Here is a 19,398-nt window from a genome sequence, read left to right on the forward strand (position 1 = left end):
CAGAATTGAAATTTAATACGCAAGTACTTACCGTACTACAAGTATACAGAGAGTAGATTTGCTACTCCCTTTTGGCAGCAGCAAATATCTCTCGTACGCGATGAGGGAAAGTAGAGTACGTACTTTGGTGGAGTAATAGCAAGTACGTCAAGTATTTACTCTCTCAACGCCAAGTAGTGTATGTATGCGGAAAAAAAGTAACAATGTGTTGGGAGTAGAGTACAATGCAAGGAGTACTTATTGAATGAAATGCGGCAAATACAATTGCGCTGGACTCTAATATGTACATATATAAGTATCAGTGTAACCTATTTAAATAAATACCCAATCAATATGTACATGTACATACTGTATGTATGTACTTGATTACATAGCACGTGCACTCATACATACATATACATATATACTGTACATATGTAGTTATGTACGTTTAGTTGTGCTATAGCATCTGTAGGTTTCTTGATAACTTTTTTCTTCGCTGTATTTGGAGCTTAATTGGGTTTGGTCATATTGAATTTATCTCGCTTTAAAGCTCAAATTGAACCATAAAGTTGCAATTTTGCACGCTCCACGAAATGCGACGTGATGATCGTTGATACTGATGGGGTACCATAATGTATGTACATACATACAATTAAAAATGTTTGTAGGCCCCTGCAAACAATTTTTCCAGCGTATTCTGAATTGTAGAGAAATTTTAAAGAATTCGAAAAGATCTCATCCGATTTTTTGCCGAATTTTCTAAAATGGAATAAACTGTGCACACTTCGATTATTTTACGAAATTTCGGAAAAAAATCGGTAAAGCAATGAAAATAGTGCTGCTACGTGAAGAATTTCTTGCAGAATTTGTTCAGAAATTTCTTTATTTTTCGTACAGAAAATTCTTTACGAGTTCGTGTCAACCACTTCATATAATTTTTTTTGACGATTCGTCAAAAAATCGTTATACATACATACATATGTATATATTTTCAGATATATATGTACATACATATGTATGTGTACACTTATGAATGTTATGTATGTTTTTATGTACATACATATATTTTTGTACTCTGAAGACTCCATAGTTATTTTTGCCTCTTGCAAGGGCTACAACCAGACATAAAGGGTACTAAGAGCTTCGGTAGCATTCTTAGAAGCTGCAACTTTGTCTCTGATAAAACAAATCTTTCTCTGAGAGGTGCAAAACTATCGATAGTCAGGCCATCGATAGTTTTCGATATTATTTTCAAAACTATCGATATATCGTCGATAGTATCGTATTTATATGGTTTTGGCTCAATTTTCGTATGAAGATTTCCTTAAGAATATATTTCGAAACTACGTTTGGATATTCTTGTAAACTACTCTACACTTTTTTTAATTGTTTAACCGTTAAGTTAGAAGTAAAGTTATTGAAAATTTGAAATGAATTGAAATGGAATAAAATTGGGCGTACCGAAGTTTTATATTTGTGGTTTTCGATATCCTCCGTTATATATAAGGCATTCATCAAGTAAATTTCAATTTTAGAAGAAGAAAACATTTTTGATCTGAGAAGTAATGGTTTTTATCTACCTTTTATTAAATAGTAAATAGTGGTCCATAGATAATATTGAAAGTTTTGGTATAAATTAATTTGTATCAGTTTTTAGCGGTATTTTAAGAGATGCAAGGTTTTCCGTCATTTGCGAAATTTGACATTACTCTTTTACAAAAGTAGCAATCAAATTTTTATTTCAACTTGGATGTTTAAGAGAAATGAAAAGAAAAGAAGAAATAAAACTAAAATAAATACTGAATCACATGTCTGTCGGACTATCGATAGGACCAAAAAACAATCGATAGTAGGGAAAAATAAAAAACATCGATACTATCGATAGTGCCATCGATAGTTTTGCACCTCTAGAAGCACCAATAAACACAGACGCGTTCAAGCTTGACTTCAGAGTCGGTGGTGGGGTCTTATCCACGGCAAATTCTTGAGCTAAAAATCTGCTTTTAAGGCTCAACGATACTTTGTGGTTGCGGCGAATTATTATAATAATTAAACCTAGTTAAACTTGTATGGGTACCAGAGCACAGAAATATTGCAGGAAACCGCATGGCATGGCACGAGAAGAGAGTGGGAGATCGCAAACGAGGACATAAGCAGGGGCGGATCTACGGGTGGTGGGGAAAATAGGGAACATTCGTCAAAAAATGTGTTCTTCGAAAAAACATGCAAAACCACAGGATTTATTTAAAAAAAAAAATATTATTTTTTATTAAAATAATATAATAGATTTTGAGACGAGCAACACGATTCCCTGTTCAAAATTCGAAAAAAAGTTGAACACCTCAATTTAAAAAAGGTATTATTTACTGCATTTTTTTATTATTTGCATGTAGCTGTGCATCCTTCATACAATTTTATATCCCTCGAATAACAAGTACGCTGCAGTGCTATTCAAGATCTTTAATTTGAGCTAAGTTAGAAGTCTCCAGGACGTCTGAGGGCCAAGTTATAACAATTTTAAACCAAACTTCGAAAATGCTATAATAGTTTTTACTCCGAAATTAGAACAAAAAATGCGTGAAATGTATAAAACTTTTTTTGTTCAAACTTATATTACAGGTGCTATAAGGGGTCAAGGGTCAGATCTACGAAAATCAAAAATATTTATATTTCAAAAAATTTTAAACTATTAAGTGTTACAACAGACCTTTTATATATACGCTAGCAAGGAAAGGAGGTTTGTAAAGTTATTTTTAATAAAATATTAAGTTTAAGTATATTTAAATTGCATAATTTTGCTGAAAAAAGTGATCACGGTGACGCAGAGAAGAAACATAATTTTTCCTTGAGATGTGAGAATAACAAGTACAAAAAATTTGACGGCTAATACTCTGAGATTTGCCTGTCTAAATAGGGTGATTAAAAAACGAGCTTTGATTGAGATTATATTTATATGTAAACATACTTTTAAGGATTTATTTTCTTTATCTCTGAAAGCACTTATCGAGTAAATTCAGTTTAGATTTTAGACAAAACAACCCACAACGTTATCTTCTTTGGCCCCTGGTCTCTTCGCTACAGTCAAGGAAAATGCTTACGAATGGCTTACTAGCGAATACCAGCCAGGTACACGCACTTCTACTCGCCCTAAACGAATTCGCTGCCTCGCTGTCCATCGTATCCACTTAGCACCCAGTACCAAGCTAATTAAAATTTACGATAATGTGCAAAGTGTAAAAAAAAACTCGTATAAAATTTCATACAGCGAAGTAAAATAGAAAAAAAAGCCCCAACTCGAATAAGAAATTTAAATGGAATACATTCATACATACATATGTAGATATGTACCAATCGAATGGCCCTACCCTCCACACAGTTCGTTCGACGCGTCGTCTTTGGCTGTCGCGCGCTGTCGTTTTTCGTTTTTCAACGAATAACAGAACAGCTACAACCAAACTACAGACGGTAGAGTACATAATGTCAGCAACAACAACAACAGCGATATAGCCCCCAGCGTCGACGTCGACTGCAGCAGCGCAAATAAATAGAAGATGGCGAAATAATAAAACAAAAATTTACGTGGAAGTAGACAAAAGCAGCAACAACGAAGTATACAACCACACCCACAAACAATTCACAACTGTACTGCACTGCGCTGCGCTGCGGACCGTTCACGAAAATCAAGTAAAAAAAAAAACAATCCACCAATTTGCTTTTGCTCGGTCGTTGTTGCTGCAATCGTTCGCTACTTGCACAGCGCAATTGCTATTGTTTTTGCAATCGAGCACTCGCATATTTTCGTTGTTGTTTTATAATTTTTTGGCGTCTGAAGCGTGCGAGCGAGCAAGTGAACGACGAACAAGCGAACGAGTGAGTGAGCGTACAATCGAGTGTACTTATGCATGTACATATTTAAATATATATGTATGTACGAAAATATGTGCGCGCGATTGTGTTTTCATACGAAATTCGAATACTTGTAGTCGCTGATGCTACTACTGCTGCCCGCAGCTCACCGTCTACTTTCGTCGTTCGTTCGTTCGCACGTTCGTTAGCTGCGCTTCGTCGACATCACTGACATGCCTACAAACAACCACACGGCCATGGCGTACAGCAGTGCGGCCGCACTGTAGTGTAGCCATGGCGCGTATAGAGACAGAGCCAGCTAACGAAATTTAACCGAATTGCTGAAGCGGGGCCTGCCGAACTGTTCGCTTTGCCTTTTCTTTGCTTGCCATATTTGTATAGCCCATTCGGCTGCCTTCGTTGCGGTTGCTGCGCCGCTGCTGCTGCCACGGCTTCTGCTAAATCGTCATCGGTAGTGTTGCCATCTGTGCTGTTGTTGTTGTTATTATTGCTGCTTTTGGCTGGTCTGATGTGGCTGGTGTGGCGCACAGTGTACTGGCAATGACGATGACAACAACGACGTCGACGCTGTCGGCGACGCGGGCAACGGCAGCAGTGGGCAGTGGTGATGTTGGTGTGTACAGTTTATGCAGAGGCGTGTGTTTGTATGCATTTTGTGTATATTGGGGGCTTCAACTTCAGTTCGTAGAAATAATTTTCGTTACGACGATCACACTCGTTTATGTATTGCGAAGACGTGAAGACGTAGCGAAGGCCGCGACGCTTGAATTTTCGCGTACAAAATACACACATTTGAGAAAAACGCTTACATACAAACACTGTAACGCTAGTAGAAAATTATTTTAAATAATAAAATTTTCAAAGCAAAAAAAAACACATGCAGTGCAAAGCGAAAATAATTCGCTGAAGAAATATTGTAGAGAAATACATATCTAAACAAGCCATACAAGGCAAATATGGAAAGAGTGAAGTGTACAAATGTGTGATTGCATTTGGTGTGAAACTCAAAAGGCCCCTTTACGCAGCAAATGCTGATAAAAATTGAGCAAAAACGAAAAATTGGACGGGTGTGGCGCTGTGGGACATTCGACATCCCTGCACATACATACATACATAAACTATTAGTGAAAAAAATATATTAAATTTAAAATTAAAGAAAAGAAAATACATTTCTTCGTTATGCGGCTCGCTGCTGCCGCGTAAGCGGTCGTCGCTACCGTTTCACTGCTGTCACCGCAGTGCGTGCGTATGTTTGTAGTGTCGTTTGTGCTGTATTGACGCGACAAAAAAAAATCAAAGAAAAATAGCACACGCGTCTTGTGACAATCAATCAGGAAAAAAAAGAAAGCCACTACAAAACAAAAAAAAACAAAAAGCAACAGAACCACAACACAGTCAGGGAGAAAGCTGGCGAGGCGACACAGTTGCTCACGCGAGAGGAATACGCAAAATTAATAGCCGTAAACATTTAGCGAAAATGTACACATGTGTGTACCCGTAATTTGTGAATAGCCCCATACGAAAATACAACACCTTATATGCCAAACAGCATAACGCCGGTAATTTGTAGTTTAGTGCAGAAAATAATAAAGAATAAAGCTGTGCTAATAACAACAAAAAAGCAAGCGATACCCTGAAAGACCTACATTTTATAAAAATTTTGTTTCCTGCCAATTCCTTCGTTTACGTTTTATTTTCTTCGCGTGTATGTTCGAAATTTTGTCCACCTGAGAATTGCAAAAGTTCGAAGTTCGAACATTGTGATTGACGTGTGAGCGAGCACAAGCTCCAACCGCGCTTGAGCTTGCTAAACGCAAGCAAGGTCTGAAAGCAACCCTATATTATCCGAAAAAAAGAACAAGGGCAAAATTTGAGCGCGCCCAGTTGCAACAATTTCCATCGCAACTGCAAATTTTTATTTCTACCAAAATTACATCGTTTAACTGAAGCGCCACTAGCATGTCCGCTGATATACAGATAATCAGCGTGATTGGCGCCAATGGCCAACCGCTGCCCATACATGGGAACAGCATCGGCTCGAATTGGAGCGCACCTGTTAAGCAGGAACGCGCCGACGAGGCTGAGATCCAGGAGTTAGCGGCCAAGATGATGGAAACACAAAAGGCCGCATTGGCTAAGCAACAACAACAGGCTGCCCAGCTGGCTACGCGTCAACAAGTGGGCGGCATGCAAGCCGGTGTAGGCAACAACAATAATAATGGTCAGGCGAACATACTGAACTATTTGACACGCCAACAGAAGCTGCCGAATGGCACCAGTGCAACTGCCGCCAATGGCAATGGACGAAACGGTGCACAGCAAAATGGCAATGGCAGTAGTGGCGATGCCACCGGCGAGAAGAAAGCGCCATGCGATGAGGAGTCACAGAAGGGACATTTTGGTTGGACCACATTTGGTAAAACTTACATTCCGTACATCTATCGGCAGCAGGAGAAATATTGTTCGGTACGAATGATTGAAATGAAGCTATTGGGCAAATATCTCAATTGCTTACACCCGGACATTTACTCCAGTTGCACCTGCGTGCGTAGCTACTATATAACGGAGGCAGAGGCGCGACTTCTAATTGAAATTAATATAAAACACTGTGATGGTGAATTTGGACGCGACATTTTCACGCAAAAAGATTTGGTGGTGCGCCTTTCGGATGCAACCAAATTCTATCAGTTCCTAGACATTTGTTACCGCAAGCTCATCTCTGGCAGCAAGTCACCCTCGGAGAAATGCGGCTTTATACGCATCAATAAGGAGTCTGTCGTGCCGTATACGGTGCGCAACAACGAGCAAGTGGTGCCGCTCTTCTATTTCGAAGGCGAAACTGAGAATCTCAAACAGAAAGCCGACTATCTCTCTGGTTGGGATCTGGCCTACTTGAAGTTCTGCTGCAAAGTGCAGGGCATACGCAATGAATTATTCTCCAGCGAAAATGTGGCAGTCATTTCATTGACAGACATTAAAAGCTATTTCCCTAATGGTACCGAATTCGAAGACTATTGGCCCAGCAAAGTTGTCGACTCAAATCTGCTCATTGGCAATCGTACAAATGCTAATAATTCGGTAAATTGGACGCGCCAACCCACGCAACCACCGCCAAAAGTGATGCCACAATCAAGTATGTTGCAAAAACAAACGGCCGCTGCAGCGGCTGCGGCACAACAGCAACAGATGATGAAACGTGGCGCCAACGCCTACGCCACACAATCATCGGCAGCAGCGGCGGCGGCAGCTGCAGCAGCAGCTATGCAACAACAACAGCCCGGCCAACGGATGCACCCATCCAATGCTGCATTAGCGACTGTGCAGGTGCGCTACAACAACAACAACAACAAAAATAAACATTACATGCGAATTCAATTTGAAAATCTAACTAATCTCAAACAAAAATCTTCGTATCTTTTCTCTTTCATATAACAACTCGTTTGGATCCGGTCGTGCTAAAATGGAATGATACTGCTGTTCAAACGCCTTCTTTTGGACTTTCACGCGTGTAGGCTTTGACAAATACGTGGATGCAGCAGCAGCCTCTTATTCATGCACAAATGTTGGCTTCGCAGGTGAGAATTCTCAACAAAATAAAAAAAAAATTAAGCCTTTTTTCGGCAATTACTACAAAATAAAATATATTTGAAAAGCTCTAAAATAGGTAAAAATCCATTAAATTTGGCATTTCAAATATATATTTTTTTTTCTGAAAAATGGTCAAAGCTTTTAAACTTGCCCGATTTTTAGGTTTTTTTTTTTGATTGTAAAAAATTGGAAAAGCTAAGTTTACAAGGGACATCTGTGGCCTAGAATGCGGCGTGATGTTTTTGAACGCTTAGGTACACGACTCCAACCCCGCTGATATAACGTCTACAAATTTAAACTTTTTTTTTTTGAAATCACATGTATTTCATAAAAAACAAGTAATTTTTAAGCAAACAAAACCGACTGCAATTTTCATAAAAATTTAGGAGTACCGTTAATTTTTCATGATCCAATGATCGCATCTAAACCAGATTATTATGAGACCACCTGTTAGGTAACATACATAAAAAAAAATATTCTGACGAATTGATAACCTCCTCCTTTTTTTGAAGTCGGTTAAAAACTGGTCTTTAGCTCGTATTTGTTCGGTTAATCCTCAAGTTTCTTAGACTAACTTCGTGCGAAACACATTTTGGTGAAAACAGTTTTTCAGAAATATTGCACAGATTGCACTTTGTGCCAATAGAAGGAACATGTATACATATGTATGTAGTTGTTGAATAGGTACAACACCCCTGATTCCACTCCTGCCAGCAATGAAGGTTTTCTTTGTTCGCACATTTCAACGGAAAACTTAGTCAGTGGGAAAAGTACATTAAACTCACTTTAATCTGCCTGAATGCCTGGTTGCTTGTCTATAGTTGGCCTACTTTTGGTTTCACGCTGGTTTTGTTTCGGTTTCATTTTATTTTATTTTTCTCTTTGACGCTGCCACAAGTTGCCAAACTGTAGGAAATAGTGCTTGCCACGCGGCATGTTATGTACACCCATACTATTAGAACTTACATAGTGTTCCACTGGATTGTGTTTGCGTGCCTGCACTCTAGGCTGTGGTGCACTCTAGGCTGTGGAAATCATCGAGTGTAAAAATGGCAAATTTAATTCGTATGGATATGTTTTGCTTTAGTTTTAATTTTTAGTTGTTTAATGCTTATTGCCTATGTATTATAGTATATGTATGTATGTATCTGTATGCCCGTTCAATTGCTTGCATTTTGATATTTCGTTTTTGTTATCATTTTTATTCTCTACATGTGTGGCCATTGGTGAATGTAGTACAACGGGCATGGTTATGGGTACCATCAACAGAATAAACGTCAAAGACACATTGAAAACTGCATGAGTTTCGTAGGAGCTTCCCAACAGCAGCCGATGCCTGCACATCAATACGTTCAAAATAATTACAATCAAAGACATTACTCAAATCAAAATCGTAATCGGTTGCATTCGCAACAATTCCGTAACCCTTACAATTTACAATATTTACACTGAGCAAACAAGAAATTTAAGAAAAAGTACCTTCTATGAACATACATAGCTGCAGATGAAGCAGTCGGTTATTTCATGTTAATTTGTTGTTAGCAGAGGCTAGAAGCCAAGCGAAATCTTAATCAAACGCGGGCGCTTTATGGCGTCCGCTATGACAACCTAGCAACTACAACTAGCTTGCTAATGATAATCAAAATAATGGAAAAATACAGACGAATTAGAAGCGAATACAAAGCGGCTAAGCATTAAGAGAAGTGTACTGCTTTTCAGTGTAGTATGTGCGTGAATTAACAAAATACCCGCACACAAATGAACATACTACGTACAAATGTGGTAAAAAAAAAATTTTCTCAGCGAATTTTTAACCACAAAAAATATCTACATACCTCATCGGCGAGACTTATCAGTGCGCCAAACCAAAATAATTATTTTTCTTTTGTTTTTTTTTTGTGGGAAAAAAGCATTGTAAAACCAAAGATACCACAGATTCATGATTGACCAAAAAATATTTAATTTCATTTTATAAATGTTATATTTGTAGTTAATCATCAAATTTAATGCAATAAATGAATACTTAAGTTTTACAAATCGTTAATAGTGTAGTTTAAAATATTTGTGGCGATTGCGTAAGTTAACTCTATTTTACAAAATTTTCCGTTGCGGCAACATAAAATGTGGGAGTCCTTGCCCAGGTTAATCCTGGGATGTTCCTGTTACATGTGCCCGACTACCACGGCAACGTTAATTTCAATCGAAATTGTCTGGCAATATTTTTTGCAAATTTGGATCTATCAAAGGCTAGGAGCTGATTTTTTTTTGTTTATCTTGTTGCAGTAGCATTAATGACGGGATATATGGACCTAACTGCCACTAAAAGTCTAAAACTAAACTGAAAAAGTTTAAAGTTTTAAAAAGGGTTTTTCTAGATTTGCATAGCAATTAAATGGCCGCTTATTCAGTAAAAAAATGTAAAGATATTAGTAAACTTACGCTTTCTTTTGTTAATATTGTTCTTGAATGAATTTTTAACGGGAAGAAAACATGCATTTTATGTCGAAGGTACTTTTTGTTTTGACATTTGCGCCACCAGCGGTTTCATTTTTTGCAAATCTATGTCGTACTACGTTTCAACTAAACGGGCCAAATATGAAACAAATCGGAGCATAAATACGGTTTTCAAAATATCTCGATCCTGGCGCCACCTAGCGAGATCATTTTTGGCAAAAAATTTTCTGCTTACATAACCCGTATATATTATAAAAAGCAGACAATCGACCTATAAATAACTTAGATAAAGGACTTAAAATTTTTTTTACCCGGTAGACTTTTCGCTGGAGTCGCCCATAAATACTTCCCGAAACAATTATATCACTAAGCTTGCTCCGTACATACATATGTATGTACCTTAAGTGCATTTTTTTTTATTGTGCCACATTCATATTTCTTTTGTTTTATATAAAAAAAAAAAATCGTATTTTTGTATACTTTCAGGCGCAACAGTCACATCCCAATTCACGTGCCCCACAATATCAACGCAGTCCAATGGAGAATATCCTGCTCGGCAATCGGCCGACCTATGCTGCCTACAATAATCCAGCGATTTCGATGCAACCCGTGAATAGTCACAATCAAGCGAATGCGCCGCCGCCATTGGTGCGTTCTGGCGCTGGCCAAAGCGCCAACCATATGTGAGTATGAATAGACGTTTTTTAAAGAATCAAATGCAAACTCTTAAACTTTTACTCAATTCGAAAAAAAAACAAAACATTTATTAAAATTCAAATATGAATTTTGTATAAAGTTTATCTGTTCTAAAAAAGAAATTGTTTACAAAAAATGTGTTTTTCAAATTTAGTTGTAATTCGTTTAACGATTACTTTCTAATTAAGGCAAACAAAAGAAAATAATATTTTGTTTCTATTGGTGCATACACGCTGCTTGTTGCCAACTGTTGTATTGCAAAAAAAGTATGCACCACATAAATTTTGTATCTTTTGCTTTTTTCCACATAAACAAGTTACCTTTTACGATTGTTTTAAATTTGAATTTTTAAAGCTGTTTTATATTGCAAAAATCGGTGGTTGTGCACGCATTTAATTTAGTACTTTTTCACAAATCGAAATTCGTTTCTCCCTCCCTCTTTTTAATATTGGGTTTCTTATTGTTGTAGTGTTTTTCTTTGAAGTTTCTTGTAAAAATTGGGCCTTTTAGGATCGTTTTCTCAAGTAGGATTTAACATTTATCTGTTCTTTGAACACAAATTTTAACGTAAAAAATGCGTTTGAAGTGCCGATACATAATTTTAAAACCTACTTGAGAAAATGGCAGTTATGTATATTTTCAGCAAGTTATAGTTTACCATCTGAATTAAATTATTTAGTGAAATATTTTTGAAGTACATACCTTAAACTAAAAGCATAGAGCGCAATCCTATATTTTTCCATTATAGTTTTGATTGATTCATACATATCGTCGATGTTTTTGCAAAACCGTCCATCGACCAATTGCAAAACCGGCACTAAAATTTTACAGCAGAGCGAAACAAGGTTTTTTTTTGAGGGCATTGCCTAGAAAGACGGTATTTTCTTTAGCTATTATTTTAGAAATCTGTTGTTTTAATAGATTTCACGATTTTTATGCATAAATCTCGATGCCTTGAGTTCAGGGTTACTAAATCCCATTTTTGCCACAACGGCGATTTAGGCGGGTTTACAACTGGTCGATGGACGGTTTTGCAAAAACATCGACGATATGTAGGTATATTCCAGAGAATGATTTAGCTGAACTAGATTTATTTTGAAATACGCCTACAGATCGTTTTGCTTTCACAAATTTTCACTATTTAGGCACACGATTAAATATCATGGTATTCCGTGACGTTGCGCATTTGGAGTTGTTTCGTTGTAAAATAATTTTTCACTTAGACCCTTGCAAAATAATGCTCCGCAGCCACTGGTAAACAAACACTTAGTTATTGGCTTATTAACGTAATTACAAAAAGCATTTTCGCAAAAAAATTGCACAAGCAAAAGTTTTCACAAATTTTCGCGAAGCCAATGAACCGCTTTAAAATGGAGCCGATGCTGTCACTTTGTGCTTTGTTGTAGTTCGACTGTGTATTGCAGGAAGGAAGTGACAAGTAAAAAATGCTGCCAAGTTTGCGTGCACAGGGCTGCAATATGCGGATATGCGAGCTCATTTGTTTACCTGTTATTTTGAACTAAAAATGCCAATTAGAAAGTTTAATGATTTCAGAACTGAACTTTGATATCTATCCTTTTGTGTCTGCAGCACACACATACACCCTCAAAACCTCCTTTTTTCTTCGTAATTCTTTGCATGCCTCAAATTTTTTTTGCTTCACATTTATCTATGCGCTCAAAGTTTAGCAATTTCAACTTTTAAGAAAATTTTCTAATTAGTATAGTTCATACATGTGCTTAGTAGTAATAGTAATGTTGTTTTAGCATACGTGGTTGAACAATTTTTGAAATTATCATTTATTTTTGCATTTAAATCAGTACTTGTTAAATAGAAACAAAAAAAGTAATATAAAAAGGAACTACAACATTTGAAAAACATAAATTAAAAAAAAAAACAATTATTTAATTAAACAAGTCCTTGCGTCTTTAATTGACAATTGTAATTGTAAGCAATCCACCCATTCTGTATCCTTTCCAACTTCATTGATTCACTCAAATAGCTCGCTCTCGCTCTCGTACCCCTGGCTCTTTGTATTGAATCTAACAATATATCAATAATATTCAAAGATATTTTTTACCCTAGATACATTATATATAATGCGTGTACAAAAACAACGAAAGTAGCGCCAATGAAGAATTACAGTTATATAAACAAAAAAGTAATGAACTAACTAAAGTAAACTTGAAAAAAATTGCAGTTAAAATTTTATGAACTTGTGAAAATTTAAAAGAATTTGAACAAAATTCTTAAAAACGCATCCAGTCTGAAATTTAATTTAAAATTTAATTTTTACTAAGAAAATTCAAAATTACTTCAACGCGTTATATTAAAATTTTGCAATTAAATTTGAAAACATACAATTTTGTAAATAAAATTAACAAAAAATTTAAAACAAAACTGTCGCACCGCACAACGAAGGTGAAACTTACAAAACTATTCTATATATAATGTTTCTAGGTCAAATGTCGAGCAAACTATGCTGCAACAACAAACACAACAGCAACAACGACACACCTCTTCCTCCTCGTCCCGTTCCCCATCTGCTTCTTCCCATGCGTCTGCATCTCATACCCCCAGCAGCCAGTCCCTACCCCTTTCCCATGTTCACGCTGCCCCTGGCGCGCCCAGTGCCTCTGCCAGTCCATACAATTTCAATTTCCCCTCTACTGCCGCCGATATGGCCTTCTGGAATCAATTGACGCCCGCCCAACGCCTGCTGCTTACCCAGCAAATCAAAAGCAATGGCACTGTCTCAGGAGCTGTTGCTGCTACCAGCACAGAGCGTTCGAACAGCCTCAGTACCGTTGGCAGTCTTGGTGCCAGCAAAGCTCCAGGTTTTCCTATTTTCCCATCGCTGCCTTTAGACACTGATCTGAAGACTATGCTGGACTATAATCCCCACAAGCATAGCAACAAGAACAGTACGTCTACATGCACCACCAATAATGGACAGTTCACTAAGCCTTCGGTACCGCCACTAATTCCAGTGAGTAGCTCCGCGGAAGCGCCTAGTAAGCGCAGTTCGACTAGCACGACTAGCTCGTCGCGGCATACAAGCTCTTCCTCATTAACCTCCTCATCAGGTTGTGCCACAGTGCCGTTGAATTCAACAGCGTCACTGGAAGATTTCGAAAAGAAGTTCAAAATGACTGATGAAATGAAAGCGGTGGTGCAGAAAGTACTATCCAATCCGGATCTATCCACATTCATTCAGACGAATTCGTCTCAAAATTTTGTTCCTTTTATGTCGCCACCCATTTCGCCCGCGCCCTCACTGTCCATTGTGCCTAATCCGAATGTGACCATTACGCCCCACATTCCCTCACAGTATTCGCATTCGTCACACTCATCTGCTAGTGGTGGCAGCAGTAGTGGACGTCAGAAAAGCGTCATTTGCTCCACCAGCGCAGCGCTGAACGTGCCTCCCTCACCCTCCACCTCGAATTCTACCTCAACCCCCTCTCCATCGCCTACGCGATCGCACGGCTCGTCCGCCTCGAGTACTGGCGGCACGGGCAAGAGTGGCAGCCACTACTCCTCGCAACACTATAACAGCCACCAAAACCACCACTCCTCCCACCATCACCACCACCACAGTCAAAACCATAGCCACCACCAACAAAACCATCATCAGAATACCCCTCCAATGGAAGTAATCGATTTGTCTTCCCCCCGAAGGTCGGTGCAAGCTGCCTCCGCCTACTTGCAACAGCAGCAGGAAGCACACCAAGCTGCCGTCGCAGTAGCACAACAACAACAACGCATGGCGGCCGCTGCTCAACATCATGCACAGCAAAATGGCCGCGCCAGTAGTAGCTCCTCGGCGAATGCCAACTCCGCCAGCATGCACCTGCAGCGTCATGCGGCGATGGCCGCAGCTGCTGCCGCGAATAATGCGCAACGGCTATCAATCATACCGGAGATGCAACAGTACGAGCGCGCGGCGAACAACATGGGAAACCAGCCGTACAAGGTGCAGAAGGTATATGTGGACAACCGCCTGGTGCCGTGCATCAACATGAAGGCGTACAATGACTCCGATCAACTGATGACACTCACCGATTTCCAGAAGAATTTCTTTCCGCATGAGTCGTTGGAGAACTGCAAGGTGCTGATCGAGACGTTGGGTGTAGAGCTGTACAAGGGTAATCGGTGAGTACAAAGCAAAGCGCAAATGCAAATTTCTATATATGTACATACATACATGGGTGAAGTCCGAAAATTGGTTGACCCTTTTTTCTTTTTATTCCGTTATTCTTGCTCAGGCGGCAACTGCAGGTTCTGATGGAAAACGATCGCTCCCACAATGAGAATATACCGTTAGTGCAGGTTCGCGATGTCATGAAGTACATGAAGCAGCTGTTGTTTATGACTCGAAACCAGGAACAGCCGCCTTCAAAGCGCACACGTATAAGCTAGGAAATGGGTTGGGGAGCACAACATATACAACAACAACAGCAGCAACAACAACAACAACAGCAGCAGCAGCAGCTGCAGCAGCAACAACAACAGCAAGCTCAACAACAGCTTCAGCAACAATTGAAACACAAGTCGTCTTCGTCTTCATCGTCATCCTCATCGGCAGTTTCGTCGTCCGCCAACACCTCGGCAGCAGCAGCACAACTTCTTCAACAACAACACCAACAACATCATCAAAACGCAGCTGCGGCCGCGGCTGTAGCAGCGGCAGCAGCCATGCATGCACCGCATAGCGCGCATGTAGCACCCCTGGCACCACCGCTACCACACCCTCACACGCACCCGCATTCGCTTGATATGTTGTACTCCCACAGCCGTCAACAACAGCAACAACAACTCCAACACTACCACCAACACGCCCAGCAGCAACAACAGCATTACCACCAACAAATCAGCGCCGGCAATAGCAACAACGGCAGCACTAGCAACCATGGCCACGGCCTAAGTTCACAAAGCGCTGGCAGCGGCTCTTCGTCGTCGTCTGCGTCAAAGAGCAGTAGTAGCAGTGCATCAAATGGCAATGTTTCGCGTCATACTGCGTCCTCCACCAACACCGCAGCGCAGCAGTTAGCCGCCGCAGCTGCAGCCGAAAGTGCAGCTGCTTACAACTTCTTATGCGGCTCCGCAGCTGCAGCTGCCGCTGCCGCTGCCACCATGCTTAGTCCACCGCTAAGCGCCAATTCTACGCTTGCAGCGGTCAATCCATTTGCAAATCCTTTCGATTGGCTGGGAGCAGGCGGTGCTACAGCTGCAACGGCACACGCAGATAAACAAGCACGCGCCGCTGCAGCAGCAGAGAAGCAAGCGCGCGCTGCCGATGCTAGTCGCTACAATCGCGCCGCTCAACAGCAGCAACACCAACAGCTACAGCAGCAGCAACAACACAATAGTGCAACGGCCGCCACGCCCTCGTCCTCCACGGCAGCAGCTGCGGCTGCAGCAGCTGCTAATGATTTTATGTCGCTCTTCAGCGCCGCAGCTGCAGCAGCAGTAGCTGGAGAGCACGCGTCTACGCATCGCAGCTCCTCGAACGCATCAGCGGCTTCGGTGGCAAGCTCGGCTTCGTCTACCGCAGGCGCCGCGGCGACAACGGCACACAAATTGAGCTCAGCGTCATCGTCAGCAGCTTTGGCAGCAGCACACGCATCCTCATTATTCTCGCCACCATCAGCGGCGGCGGCTGCAGCCAATGCATATCACTTGCAATCGCCTAGTGCTGCGGTAGCGGCGGCCGCCGCAGCTGCTGCAGCAGCAGGAACACACGGACTGCCGTCGCCGACGATATATCCCCCAACGCCGCCGCCATCGACGCCCTGGATTCATCCCTGGTACGCGGGTGGCGAGACATTTTGAAGTTGACCCGGACGCGCGATATAAAACACAACAAAAGGCGTTACAGCAAATGCGTTGGTTAAGGTGGGATAAAAAAGAGAGTTAGAAAACGAGGATATCGAGGTGAAATTGTTTGGTACGCATGAACTTGGCAATAGTGTTAAATTTTATCAGCGGGAAGCGTTGCGGTCTAGCGATTTTATTACTTTATGTGCACAATTCGTTTGCACAACGTTGATTGCTGTTTATTAAGTTGTATATTATGTTGTGCTATGTACATTTTTTTTTTTTGAAAACTATCGAATATAATCGCTTCATATTGAAAGTGATCTATCTAAAAGAAGTTAGGTTATATTTTGCATTCAATTTTTACTGGGATATTTAATTTGAATAATTTATTGCTGTATTAAAAAAATGTAATCCTTTTGCCTTGACTGATTTAAAAACATTAAGCTTGAGAAAGAGAAAAAAATTCGAATGCGATAAAAAATGTACACCTCCCCAGAAACCATAAAAAAAAATAATGGAACAAGAAAATTAAATGAACAAACACTGAAACAAAGAACTGAATGTAAATTTAGTAAAGCAAAATTTTAATAAATATGTGAACTGCTTAAGGTACTTAATAATGTATTTCTCCAGTACGCAAGCGTTTATGGATATTTGAAAAATTATTCGCTGAACAGTTATCAGAAAAAGCGTTAACAAGTTCAATAACAAGTTTTCTTTGAAACATAAATGTCACACTAATAGTTTTGTAAGTTTGACTGTAAATAGAGCATAGCAGTAATGTAGAAAATTTAGGTTAGAACCTACTATAAATAGGCCAACCGTACGTTTACTTAAAATGACGGCAAATGGCCATTCTTATATGTAATTCACCATTAAAAAAATATTCACTCTCAGAAAACTACACCAAATTAAATGAGAAATCAAATTTCGCTAGATTCATATAAATGCAAAAACAAAGAGACGGAGTAAAAGTTGTCATGTCATTCATGTAGACTCATTGTCTATTAAAACTAAATTAATTACAGTGGAAACTTGAAGCGTGAACACACATTTCTTCTAAGGAAAAATATGAAACATTTTAATAACGGAATTTAAAATGGCTTTATAGATGTTGACTGAAGAACGAAAAAAAACTAAAATCGAAGTTCCCAAAATCTTATCTACAATTATATTTAGTTAGTCTGCAAATCAAATTGCGAGTTTTCCTTACATTCTAAAATATTAAATTGGCCTATAGCCTACGTACATGCATACGCAAAATTATTCTTTTTTAACCAAATGCTCGTAAGACAAGCAACTTCCGTATGAGAAATAGTTAGCGAGTTCAAATGTAATCCGTTTTATGGATTAAGCACATAAGTTTATCATTTGTTAATTTCTGTTATAGATAAGTAATTAAAAAACACAAATTAAGCCTGCAAGTATTTCTCGCTCCTTATTAGTTAGCAATTGAATAAGCGTTACTTTATTTTTTTTTTATAGCGGTTTTTACATATGTACATAAGTTTGTATGTATGCGTAAATGTAGCATTAACTTGAATTTAATTTGTTTTTAATTTATTTTTTGTGTGATTTTCTATTAGCAAATGCGAAACAGGCCCAAATTAAATATAATTACTTTATTCAATAAAAAGCTTAAAAAGATGAAAATCAAAGACTAGAATTACTGGTGTTAAATTTAGTATTAAATTAAATAATCAAGCGAAAAGGAAAAAAAATAAAAACATAAAATTATAACACAAATAAATACATTATACATCATATTTGCTTAATCAGTAAATAAAGAATTACAACAAAATGCATTGTAAATACATACGTACATATGTTGAAATTAAAAACAAAATAATGTCTTTAATTGGATGGGCTTGTAGGAATACACAGTTATTTCGACCAGTTTTACAAGTAAACAACAAACGTAAATATTAGCCTTATTTGACCAAAGACGATTCAGTACTAACTATGTAGTTGGGACTATCCGTATTTTTAGTTATTCGATAGCCGGATATTCTAAACAGTATTTGAGCAGATTCGTAAAATTGTTCTCAATGTTACTGGATCTATCGAGTTCCAAAATAACTAACACCGTGCGACAAAAACCAAAAAATTTCAAAACACTGAATATGCCCACAAAACTAAAACCCAAATATAGGTTAACCCCTTTTTTTTCTCTCTCTGACGTTAGAATTTGTTTTAAAGGACTTTGTTATTTAGAAGATATAATTCGAAAAAATTCGAATTTAGAAGATATGATAAATTCGAAATTGATATTGCACCGTAAGTTTCAAATAATTTTTGAATTCAAAATAACGGTTTTACTATATTTTGTAGCACGGCGCAATATAAAACTCATTAATAACCGGATATCTATACACTATTCGGATATTCGACTTTTTTATTCCGATGTTCTTCATAAATATATCCCCTAGCTAGAGAAATACTGTTAAGGTTAAACGTGGCAATGCAACCGCTTTTTCTACGCATTTTGCATGATTCAATAATACAAGGTTCGATAAACTGACAGTTGTCTCTCTCGTACCGCTCCCTTAGCAGTGTCACAGTGTTGCTTCTTGCAAATTTACTTGGAAAAAGTGTAGCTTTGTGAAATATATTTATTTGTATACCATATGAAGCACATTTAACTGATGAAAATATAAATTGTTTTTAAATTGGATGTTTACATAAATCTCATAGTAGTTTTATTTTAATTTTGAGTCCTTTGCATTTTTTATACAGCTAAATAGCACATAAATTACGTAACTAACGCATATGTATTAATATTTTGTTAAATATTTTGTTTAAACTGCCAGATTTCCTGCAAATACAATATAATTTACAAAAGGAATTTCACTACTAATTGCCTACTTTGCGTACTTTGCTACTACCATTTTCGCAACAAGGGATTGCATTCTTCCCCTTTCTCTGTCAACCTTTTGTAAGGGAGTGTCAAACCGCGGCTGTCAATAATTACATATCTAACCTTGTATT

General features: G+C 38.6%; 2 protein-coding genes across 2 annotated transcripts; both read left to right on the plus strand.

Annotated features, from left to right (window-relative positions):
* Positions 1-5,808: 5,808 nt before the first annotated feature.
* Positions 5,809-15,025, plus strand: LOC108355286 (serine-rich adhesin for platelets). Its single transcript, XM_017606481.1, has 5 exons — positions 5,809-7,173; positions 7,362-7,424; positions 10,378-10,574; positions 13,048-14,742; positions 14,856-15,025. Exons 1-5 carry the CDS (start codon positions 5,809-5,811, stop codon positions 15,007-15,009), a joined length of 3,474 nt encoding a protein of 1,157 aa, XP_017461970.1. The 3' UTR covers positions 15,010-15,025.
* On the plus strand, positions 14,990-17,554 carry LOC108355381 (glycine, alanine and asparagine-rich protein-like). Its single transcript, XM_017606569.1, has one exon. The coding sequence runs from the start codon at positions 15,013-15,015 to the stop codon at positions 16,420-16,422; it is 1,410 nt and encodes a 469-aa protein (XP_017462058.1). The 5' UTR covers positions 14,990-15,012; the 3' UTR covers positions 16,423-17,554.
* Positions 17,555-19,398: the final 1,844 nt, after the last annotated feature.

Source organism: Rhagoletis zephyria, unplaced genomic scaffold (assembly GCF_001687245.7).
Source record: "Rhagoletis zephyria isolate East Lansing unplaced genomic scaffold, Rhagoletis_zephyria_1.1 Rzeph_scaffold_00006, whole genome shotgun sequence".
NCBI lineage: Eukaryota > Metazoa > Arthropoda > Insecta > Diptera > Tephritidae > Rhagoletis > Rhagoletis zephyria.